The sequence below is a fragment of the Channa argus genome, chromosome 4 (genome assembly GCF_033026475.1).
Source record: "Channa argus isolate prfri chromosome 4, Channa argus male v1.0, whole genome shotgun sequence".
Lineage (NCBI taxonomy): Eukaryota > Metazoa > Chordata > Actinopteri > Anabantiformes > Channidae > Channa > Channa argus.
In genome coordinates, this window is record NC_090200.1 from 22,607,993 (window position 1) to 22,620,365 (window position 12,373).

Consider the following 12,373-nt stretch of genomic DNA (forward strand, 5'->3'; position numbering starts at 1 on the left):
ACACAGACTCACAGATAATTCTGTCTCTCTTCCTGCAAAATCTTGATATGGGGTCTAACAATTCAGGAAGGGTGAGAACAGATAGGTGATATAAAATGATTAGCAAAAATGACACCCAGTATTCAATATAACATACTCAACAAACTAGTAACTAATTATTTGTTTGATCACATCCTTGATACTGAAGCACAAATTAGCAAGCAGCTCCTTTGCAAAAATAAGAAAAACTGTAAAAAGCTTGTTGTCTTTTCCGATAAGTGAGAAGACAGGCAGCTGGCCTTGTGATTTCTAACACATTAACATTCCTCTGAGCAAATTTTACACTTGAAGGACAATAAGGCTGTTGCTTTTTCAAGTGGACATTTACACTTTTTTCATCAAGGAGAATGAGGATGTCACTCTATTCTCCAGATCTAAATAAAAAAAAAAACAGCCTGGTAATATCCTTCATGGGTTTCCTCTTGGATATAGCAAACATGCTAAAAAAAAACCTAATAAAAATGGTGTAATGCTGTGCACACATGGCAAATTATGGATCATTAAATAAAAGGAAATGAGATTGATTTCTAATGGGATTTAAAACATGGAATTTGATTCTTTATCCTGAGAACAATTAAAAAACATACAAACAAATGTATAAATCTCTGAAGACATTCTCACAAATCAAACTACTCATCCCTCCTTATTTATGTTTTATTGCAGACAGTTTAATCTAAAGCGGTTTACATGGAGCACACACCAGAAACAACTTGGGATCAGTGTCAAGCCCAAGGGCACTTGGACATGTGGCCAGGAGGATCTGAGAATCGAACCACTAACCCTGTGGTTCAAGGACAATGGTTCTACCAGCTAAGCCGCCACACATGCACACACAAACGCATACAGTATGTACAACTGTCCTTCTTACAGAGCCTCTAACCTGGCATAAATCGTTTCCCATGCCTTCATCTTTATAACACAGTCTTCTGGCCAACCACACTACCGTATCACGCAGGCTAAGCACTGTGTGTATCAGACCTAGTGAAGCAATCATGCAAGGCTCGGACTAATCCGTGACACCCGTTAGCCATCCCCCAAGACAGACCAGCACTGACAGGGGCCTGCTGCCCTGTGTCTGATGCTACAACCATCGCTGCTAACGTCTTTATCAGCAAGACAGATGGATTGCAGGCAAGCATATTCTCTGGGTCATCATAGAGGAGAGAGGGGATGAGGAGAGGGGAAGCAGACAGAAAGACAGACAAGCACAGAGAAAGGGCACAAAATTGAATGAGAAAAAAATATACACAGACTGGCTGTCAGGGAGTTTGAGTGACAGGAGTGATAAGGTCCATCATGGTCTTGTTATTAGGAGCAGGGGGGATATGCCCAGTCAGACATGGTGTGGAATTAGCAGAGCAAGAGAGGAGATGAGGAGAGCAGGCAGACAGCAAGTGCATAAAGCGGGGAAAGGGGTATTGGTGGACAAGGAAGGGTGATAGAAGGTAAGAGACTAGTGGAAAAGGTCCCGGGCTTGGGAGAAGGGTATGTCAGCACCTCCTGTGATACCAGCATTAAGAGGAACAAAGGTTTAACAGTGATTAAAAAGCAAGTCAGCATAAAACCAAAATCAACATGGCACGAGAATCCCAGAGACCGTGCACAAGACTTTGAGTAAACCCAGAGAGGTAGTGTGACTCCAGAAATTCATCAAGAGAAATATCAATGTACATTACAGAAGCACATACAGGAAATCTGGCTTTTCACAGCACCAAAACACCAAACGATTCCATATCCATTTTTTCCTGTTTCTACTCCACATAAAAATTTGATTAGACCCTCACTATAAAAAATAATCAGGTAAGTGCAGAAGGAGCTTTGTCACAAAATGTAATACATTTCCTAGTAAGACAGGAAACCTCAGCTTATGATTTTAAAAAAAGAACTTAAGATTACATTAAATCATGCATCCTTAAAGAGGAACTCACTAACGGGAAAAATGTTAGTTTTTCCTGGGTTTCCACACCTTCATATAAAGTTTTTAGATTTTCTATTTGTTCATATTGCAGAATTGCATCAGTGAATATCAGTGCAGGTTGAATTTTTTTTTTTCATTTTTAAGTCTTCACTTAAACCAGCCATTTGCCTCTTAAGAGAAACTTTAAATTCTCTTCTTTGCATACTTATCTGTTAAAAAAAAATCTATGATAAGAAAAAAAGAGACATGAAACATTTTCCTTGTTTTTTTTTTTTTTTTTGTCATGACATTTCCGTGTTCTGGAGGCACTGATTTTTGTGAATGACAATGTTGGTACTCTAATCTTATCTATAATCTGCCAAAAACAACCAACAGATACTTATTACTGTTTGGTGACATCTAGCTGTAAGACCATCCCAGCTATCTTAGTTAACAACAGTGATGGTATTTTTAAGTCAAACTGTAACTTTTTTACTAACCCTTAGTTCTCTGTTTAGTGCCTAACCCTAACTTAACCTAGCATGGGTGTTTTTTGCCTTACTCTAAACAAACTGCCAAAACTGCACATTTTAAATCCCATGTTTTTTCAGTGTTCAGACCAAAAAACAAGCACAGAACTAGCCGCCATTTTGGCCCCATTGTAGGCAAAGCTATCATCCACTTTGATGCGTGGCATGAAAAGGCATATGGTAAATGGTCTGCACTTATATAGCACTTTTCTACCTATTCGCACTCAAAGCGCTTTACAATGCTTCTTATTCACCCATTCACACACACACTCATACACCGATGGGGGAGTGTGGCCAACACTCACCAGCAGCAGTGTCTTGCTCAAGGACACTTCGGCATGTGACTGGAGGAGGTGGGGATTGAACCAACAACTGTGAGATTGGTGGTAGTGCCCCTATTTCAACAAATGATTTGTCGGGTCTTATAAGAGGGTAGGGACAAATGACCCCTTTGAGTATGTGGGCATTATTTAATTTTAGTTATAATTCTTTTTGTAAAACAGTAATAACAGATGGAACAAGATAGCATATCTGCTATAAACCCTATTGAGTAGTTGGACATTATTACTTTTCATAGCATGAAAGTGATCCTGACTTTCACATGCAGTACAGCTCTTCAGAGTCCATGCTGCCTGATCTGAGCAGTCGAAAGGTGGTCTGAACCAAAGACTTCACACGCTATCAATAGTTATATCTCTAAACCAAGAACTGCAGAAGGAAGGTCTAAAGAATAACAGAGGCTCCCTACACATCCATTTGCCTGGTTTATTCTTTTCATCTCTATATCATTTTATGTTGGATTCTTTCTACCCATTAGTCGTTCTCTCTTTCTGTCCCTGCTTGAGTTCTGCACACAAATCGAAAGACAGACTTTTACATCTGGTCTGCAGGAGGTGGTGTCTCCAGAAAAAGACAACTCGAGAGTCTTTTGAAGGCAGAGATTTGGGGAAGTTCCATGAAAAGACTTGAATACTTTAATAATAATTTATATGGGGAAAGCTTGAGAGCTTCCGCTGACACAGGCTCGGCACAGATACACACTTGTGAACACACTCATGATGGCGGTCATCTGAGAGGTCATAGATGATTCATGGGCAGGTTGCGAGCAGTCAGGGAGAGTGGAGGGCAGAGGATTTATACACGGAGCTTAGCGCCTTCAAACACTTGTTTTTTTTAAAAGCTCCATTTCTCCACGCCGTTAAACGGATCTCTTCCCAGTGAGAAATGAGAACATTAACTGGGACATGGACATGGTGCACTCTGCACGGCCCTGCCGAGCCCTCTGAGCTGTAACATTTCACATCTGAGTTGCGCTCCTTACAAGGTCCCCCGACACCCCAATGCATCATGGGAGAGCTGTAGGGGGAGGTTTGGTTGGGGCAAAGCATGATGTGTCTCCAAACCTGACAACAGCTGCAGGCATTTCCATTAAGAACCACGCGACTTAGTGTTATAAGTGCAACTTAAGGTGTATGGGGAGTCTTTCTTTTTTTTTTTAACAGAACTCATTCCTTTTCTTTTTTCAGTTTTTCACCTCCAAAGGTGAAAAGGAGGGATAAAGGGGGGACAGAAAATAGCCATAGTAGCAGCTTTTGAGAAATTCATCATGAAGTGATACAAACGGGCAAAAGGACAAACAGGAATTACTGTGTGCAATTTTATGTTTGTTCTTCAAAAGTGTACATTTTATTTTCTAGAATGATGAGCAGGCACCGGTTTAGTGTGTTAGCTTTTCAGTAAAGCCCTAAGGCATCACTGACTAAACAAACCATCACTAAACCACAACACATCTACTCCCACTCCTGCTCACAGATTTTCTTATCTTGCTTCTGCACCCATATTGCCCACTTACTGATGTAGTATTATATGTCACATGTGTTTCTTTCAGCCCACATCCCCACCCTGTGATATTTTACCTTCAGCAGACAACAACAGAAATACTAGAAATGCTTTTTTATGAAAGAGCTGAAGGTCATATTGAGTTAAATAAGTCCTCCACTAAGCAAAAACATACATTTACATGAAATGCTGGGACAGGGGTATACAGTATGGGGGATAACCTAGACACAGAGATAGTAGCATATCTTTGTAAAAGGTTAGTTGGTTTGCGTTTTTCTGTGTTAAAGCCGCTGCCTTTTCTGCACAGGTTTTCATCTTCTGAGCATTCAGCCTACTCAACAGGTATTATCCTTCCCATTTCTGCTGGGTGTTAAATGAGAAACCCCTGACCTAATTACTGCAGTGGCACTACAACAAAAAAAAAAAAAAATATATATATATATATATATATATAAATAAATATATATACTGCCACATTTTGTAGTGTTACTTCAAAATATTAGCAATTTCCACAGCAATAAATCCATGAGTCAATGAACAAAAATTATGTCACACTCACCAATCTGGTAATTTGTTTTTCTCTAATTAACAAAAATATTGTCTTCAGTCACTGCAGTAATTAATACAAATTACACCTGCTTTGCTGTTATTTCAGTCAGTGTCAACATACAGTAAATAAAACATTTCCTGTAAAGGTGTTTTCACATTAAATTAATGTTCTGGAAGTCTGACATAAGCACCTGCACAAAGACTTTATTGTCACTACCGATATTGATCAAAAGTACAGCAAAGAGGAAGCAATTAAAAATATTTTGTGACCAATGGGAAGATTGTATAATTCCTCTTTTTTCTGCTAGTCTTTATTTATGAAGTGTGGAATGTCACTGGCGGTAGCTAAAAACAGAGTGAAAAATATCAGTAAAATAGAGGGAAAAAAAATACTACATCACGAAAACTTTGTTGAATAGTACATGACCGTTGCACTTCTAAAATTAATACAGGGGAAATATAAGGGACTTTGTATTGTAGAGGTAATTACCTATAGCTATTATTTCATCACTGACTATTATCTGTGAATGTATGGTAGTTTATCTCAATGTGTTTGACCTTTTGTTTGTGGAATGTAAGTAAAAGTTAAAGTGTGCTGCCAGGGACCAAAGCTGTCCAGCAAAGGAGCGAGCCTTCTGAAATGCTGCTACGCTATAAAAGCCTTTATTTTAATTCTACATTTTCCTCTATGCCATTTATAAAGTAATCTGCTTCGTTAGTAAGCAAAGATTTCCTTAACTAGCATTGGTTTAAGATTGCTATTGGGAAGTATTTGCCTTTGTGATGTGTCCTGAGTCCTTGAAAAAATGCACCACATCTATATCTAACTGACCCTAACCTCTGACCACACTGGAGGGGTAAACAAACACAATTTTCCCACATAATGTCTAAGGAAGCTACATTCGAGTGACAAAGGGATACAAAAAGAAAAAAAAAAGAGATGTTTCTCACCAGCGGATGTGTGAACTCTGGGGCATGGTCGTTCTTGTCTGTGATGGTAATGGTGGCGGTGGCTGTTCCTGTTAGGCCCACTTCACGTCCTGCCATGTCCTTGGCCACGATCTCTAGCTCATATGTTGTGGTTGGCAGTGTCTGGAGAATTAACACACAGTGATGCACAGTTTAAAAACAGCAAGATGTGAACACAAAATAGTCAAGAAAATGTAAAATGCTTAGACTGGGCTGTCATATCTGCAGGGAAAATAATGCTTTACAAAGTATGCTTTACTCTATGAAACAGAGAACAGGTAGGCAGGAAAAAGTGCAGTCACACTCCATACAATCACAAGAGAATGTCAGATAAAATCGAGGTTATAGGTGCTTCTGCATTAGACACTCTCTCACACACACTCAGAAAAAAAGTCAAACAGTTGTAGTGAAATATCCTCCAATAAATATCTAATAGCAGAGTCTGTGGATATTAGAGAATCTGTTTGAAAACCAAATCATAAAATCATTATTAGACTAATGATTAGCTGTGTGAGTAAATTAATCCACTCAAAGGAAAAGCTAACACTTGTCGCCATGTTCTACATTACTGTAAGGCTCTTTTACAAAGCTTGAAAGCTCTCATAATAGTGCAATAGTGGTTTGAACCTACCTTCAAATTAGCAGAAAAAGAAATCACACTGTAAATATGTGCCCTCATGTTCACATACTGTACCACGCTGAAAGTTTGAGTAAACACAAGAGATGTCTCTCAAGTCTTTAAAATCTTTAAAAACATAGCTATTGTTCAGGGAATTTCCGATTTTTAAACATTGGAATTTGTTGTGCTGTTAGACTCTTCACACATATCTCAGTTCTTTTAGATTTTTGAATTCAAAATTACAGAATGAGTTGTGGGTTAATAAAACACAAATTGAAACTCAGTCTGGTTTATATGTACAAAACCGATTAAGTCTAATGACTCTGCATGTACATCAACACATGCAGACAAGTCTAATCTATATAACAATGGGAGAAATTTATACATACAGCAAGAGGGCAGCATTCATAACAATCATAGAAGCAATAAACATTAGATACCATAACTCATGCCTAATGGAAATGTTGACTCTGGAGTATAAAGAACAGGAGGTAGAGGCTGGTAAAGCCAACATTTATGCATCCGCTGCAGTGTTTTCTCCCTACTGGGGGTGTTAACTGTCACATGCTTAATGAACTTCATCCATCTGTCTCACTGAAAATGCTTGTGGAGCTCTATCCTGCATTGTAGATTCACCTCTGACTGCATGTACTGTATTACACCTCTTGTAGACTCCTAGTACAAAACACAGAGGCTCCACATACACATGAACACAGTGAAATCCCGCCCACAAACACACATATAAACTAAAAGTCAAAGTTTATTTATTTATTTATTTGTTTGGGTCATAAAGGGCAGACGGTCTTTTTTATTAAGCCGTTGTTTATCACACTAACTAAAATGCCTATAGAAGTCATTTATTGGGATGCTGATGGGGCCTATAAGGGACTGCTCCGACTGAGCCACTTTCACAGCGTAGTTACATTAGATGAATGTTCTAGCTGCCAGTGAAAGGGTTTTGTTAGCTAGTGAAAGCTAGCTAATTGCACATAGTTTTTACAGCATTGACCGAGGTATTCCAATAGTAATATGGTATGAGTGCTGTAATACAGTGAGTTCGTTTTTTTTTTCATGCTTTCATTCATGGCAGTGGCACAATGATAAAATCCAAGCCATAATCACACCTTTGATTTTTAAACTCGTGGAGAGTCAAGTCTGATTATTTACTGGCAGTGATTGGTGACCCAGTATCACCTCGTGCAGTACACAAATCCCCTGCTCTGCTGTACAGGCAGTTATCAGTATAAGTGTTATGGTGCGTACTCTACATTTGCCTGTTCACGTCCATCGATGGTGCTTAAATCAATTTCATCTGAGGCAGGCGGAGGGAGATCAAATGATCAATGGCTTGACACCTTGAGGCTCGTTTTAATGATCACGTCAACTCAGTGTTACACAGAGTAAAGGACTACTTATTGAAATGACATATTGAGGTCAGGAGACATACAATGTGTTTATGGTCACCTCTTACTCTGTCTGTGTGTGTACCAAGCTCATTAAAAATTCTAAAATGATCTTTAAAAAAATTTAAAAAAATTAAGCAAGTGAACTCTTTACATTATTTACATAGAATTTAAATGTAATGATAAGAATCCCTTATAGCATCCAGAGGAAATTATGAGGCAAGAGATCAGTGCTCTTATAAACTCCAACCTCTAAAGAAGCTGCTCTGGGGGAGACAATAGACAGGTGTTTCGATCAGTTTGTTACACATAGTGGGTGACAGGGATGTCTCTCAAAACCAGCTCCTGCTCGATCAAACAGTGCGCAGACAGATGGTGTTCCACGGACCTGTGAGTTTATTAAACCCATGCACACAATCATGCATGAATACACACACTCACACCTGCACGCAGAAGTACACTTTTGCCCTCCAGCTGGAGAAGAGCAAGGCTCTGGGATGCCTGCAGTCTCAGTGGTGTCTAAACACATTGAGCATGGCTTCCTCTAGCGACTGACAATGTCTTAATGAGTATTTCCTGAGTCTCAACTCAATTATAAACTCCCTGGCAGTACCTGGCCAGGAAAAGATGTTCACATTCACTCTGGGCAGGAGTTAGAGCAATGGGGAATTTTTTTCCTCTAGGTACCAGAAAAACATCCACCAGCGTAGTGTTGATTGAGATTTCATTTTTTCAGTACCTTGTTAATTTGTCTGGAAATGCTTGAATAAACTTTCAACATCAGCAATTAAAGTATGACCTGTCTATGCAAGTAGTTACTTTTTTGACATATTGTGGGATTTAGTAGACAAAATCAAATAAACAGAAGCATGTAAATATACATATATAATAATCCTTTATCTATTCTGTGTCTTTCTGTGATTGTTACATGTTGTTTAAGGCTTGCTGGCAGTAAATCCTATGAATCTAGAAGAATTGTCAAGCAAAGATTAATATTATCACGTCAGGATGAATCTTTGTGGTGAGAACCCCTCTGTGCCACTAAACAGTCCCCAAATAAATTGTTTATAGAAAGTCGAAATGAAAATCTAAAAATAATAGCTTTTTTTTTTTCTGAGTGGAGTCTGCATGTCCTCCCTGTGCTTGCGTGGGTTTCCTCTGGGTTCTCTGGTTTCCTCCCACAAGTCCAAAAACATGCATGTTAGGTTAATTGTTGAATCTAAAATTGCCTATAGGTGTGAATGTGAGTGCAAATGGTTGTTTGTCTGTGTATGTCTCTTCATGGCCCTGAGATATACTGGTGACCCGTCTAAACATCAGTCTGATGTTGTATTGTTTGCATATATTGGCACTACTGATGCAGACGTGTGCAGATGAAGTACCAACATACAAACTAGAGTCCATATCATAGATGCCTAATAGGGGGACCGCAGTCCGGGTCCAGACCCTGACCTTATCTTCTCCGGACCCAGAACCAGAACCAACATGTGAGTTTTTATTCAGTTTTACAGCTTTATACATGCTCATATTGAGCAATTATAATTCTACCATTCGTACAATTTCCATAATAATGTTTAGAAATTGAGAGCAACCAGCATGTAGATATTTACTCAAAAAACACAGTGTAAGTCAATTTAAATTTCAGACAGGATGGCGGCGATAGAACAGAGACATAAAATAGATATTAAAGTCCCAATGCAGCCAACACATCCAACCCTATAGGTATCCCGCAAGCATGGCTAAAATATTTCCTATTTATAACACAATTCCTCTTTCATTCATTGTATCCAGCTCTACGTCCATAAGAGGACCTCAGGCGAATGTCAGAGCAAAAGAAATCCCTATCCACTTGAAAAGAAGCGATGCTTTCTTTCCAATGTGTGGGATAATTTTCTTTGTAAATCATAAGTGAGAAAGAAACTAGGAAGCCACAAGTGATTTTACTGAGCGATTGTGTTTGTGAAAGTTGACGTGAAACTGAACAAAACGCTAATGAAGTGGAACGCACCAAATGATATGACAAGCCTTGTTTCAGAGACATCTGATCTGAGAATGACATTTCAGACCATCACATTTTGCCTTGAAAGGATTTCATCAAAGCCCCTTGAGTAAAGGCTGATCTCCAGCACAAAGCAAAGAGAAAGAAGAGGATGAGACTAAGAGAGTAAGAGTGGACTGGGGAGGGATGTGTGGGGTAAGGAGGAGAACAGAATGAGAGAGAGAAAGAGGACAGTCTGACATCTGAGACACCACATTAACTCTCTGAATAGGTGTGATATTATATTCAAATTGGCAGTGGGTTCTTTGTTCTACTCTGGCCCTTCACTAATGCTCACACTCAAGACCACACCACTGGTTATTCTTTAGGTCCCTTTTCAAATGCTTAACAGAAATGATGACGGACATAAAAAGCCATTTCCTCTGTCTTTTTGCCTTCACCTGCTTTATCTTTCTACTTCTCTTTGGTCTTCTGGTGGCGAGCTCACCTATTTTATTTAGTGTATGAAAGCCTCCAAAATGAATCAGAATCAGAATGACCTTATTGGTCAAAAGTGTTTGCACATCCACTGAATGTGATGTAGTGAAAGTGTGTCAGGATGATCATCACTGACAAACAACAAACATGAACAAAGCACACACATTTGTACAGTGGGACACAAGTTTGCAGTTGGACTCACGGATAAACGAATTAGATTTTGGTGGTCAGAGGTCAAAGTTCACAGTGAACTCATGTTTGTACCATTCTTGAAGGCAATGTCCCAGGAACACCTTAAGGGAAATTTCTTGCTATATGTCAGCTTGGGCTCATTTGACATGAATCTTGGTAGGCAAATATTATTTAAGGGAATGAGGTAAAGATGTGAGTGCGGCACAGCCACCAATACATTTTAGGTATTAATCCACCAGGAAAAGTCTGCACTCTTCCAAATAGACAGTCAACCATCGTTTTGACTTTTGTGTACATGTCTACTGGATGTTAACATTCAACTATCAGATAACAACCTAACAAGACATTCAAAAACTTTCACTCTGGCTACTCAGGGGTCCTCTTTTGAACATTAGTTTTTTTTTTCAGGGTCGCCAGAGCGGATCATTTGTCCGCAGGTTGATTTGGCACAGTTTTTTTGCTTTTCCACCCTTGTTCGATGGGTCACTGTGACCTCACTTGTCACTGTTGGATGAACTGATTAGAATATGAAACTCGACACATGTAAACTGCAAGTCAGCTTGTTGGGCACAAAATTGGCATGAAGGCATAAAATTGTGAGACTTAGTTGTAGTTCATTTAGCGAAGCTGTTGTTTAGTTTGAGTGTATCCAGTGAAGCTCCCTCATTAATTGCTAATGTCTGCTTGCTTTTCTTTTATATTTTTTTATGCTCTTCATAAATTATTTTGTCTAGCTGTAAAAATGACCATAGTTGTTGATAGTTATCTCCGTATATAAAATCTTTAACAGCAGCTGTAGTAATTATGGTGCTGGCTCACCCTCTTTAATGAAACAGTCTGTCGCTCATGTCACTTATGGTGTTATGGTGCAGTTTAATCGCCACTGGCATACATATGAATACTGCTCTTAATGTGTTACATCTCAGTTCCTCCTGTGTGATGTTAATCTTTTTGGCCATTCAGATGGCTGAACGATCTTATTTAAGTTTGTTTTGAGATGTTTTTGACAAGTGCTGGAAAAATTCTTTCCATTACTGCAAGTTCTCAGTGGATGATTAAACATACAAATTATTTGCTTTGCTGGTGTTGTCACTGGTTACCCTGCTAACAACAAGAGACCTTCTTTAAACTGCAGATGCTGATAAGATTGGCATTAAGTATTCATGAGTATGCATCCAGAAATGTAGATAAAACTGGGTGAAGAGGTGGACATAGTACAATAGTACATCAAACAGAAATACTGTATTTTTCATTTCACTGTTTTGATTTGAAATATATCCTTATGTCCTTTTGCCAAATGTTGGGAATTTTCACTGGAGGGTACTGCTGGACAGTAAAGTGGACAGCTCATTAGGTAATGGCATGCTGTCTGCAGATGGCTGCGTTGCTCAGCAAGATGCAGATCACAGATCAACTGGAGGGAAACCAAATTACAGTGGGTTGGAAAAATAGGTTCACTAATCTGCTTTTACTGTAAAGTACTGAAACTTTAGGAAAACAGATGTACAGCAGTTATGTATGTGTGTGTGTGTGTGTCCGGATGCGCTGGGGGTTCATCAGTTCATCCAACAGAGGGGGCTTTAGTAAATCAGACCATAGTGTGTTTTACTGACATGTTCCAACTGCTGGTGACACTTTCACACCGGTTTAAAACACTTATTTTAGTGATTTGGTAATTTATCCAGAAATAAAGTAATACATAGGTGTCAATGAAGTAATTTCTTAAAGCTATTTTGATTCCAAATTGTCTTTCTCTTAAACACTTTAGCTCCACTTCACCTCACAAGTCACTGGCAGCCTCCTGCACCCCACCTCTATAGACATATGATTAATCATGTTGACAGTAGTTAATTACAGTAG

General features: G+C 39.0%; 1 protein-coding gene across 2 annotated transcripts in view; it reads right to left on the bottom strand.

Moving 5' to 3' along the window:
* The window catches only part of cdh13 (cadherin 13, H-cadherin (heart)), a 307,186-nt gene that overhangs the window by 60,128 nt on the left and 234,685 nt on the right, over positions 1-12,373 (bottom strand). For both annotated transcript variants that reach the window (XM_067502516.1, XM_067502517.1), the window contains one exon: positions 5,806-5,946. In XM_067502516.1, the coding sequence (XP_067358617.1) occupies positions 5,806-5,946 (141 nt within the window). The remainder of the gene's footprint in view (positions 1-5,805; positions 5,947-12,373) is intronic.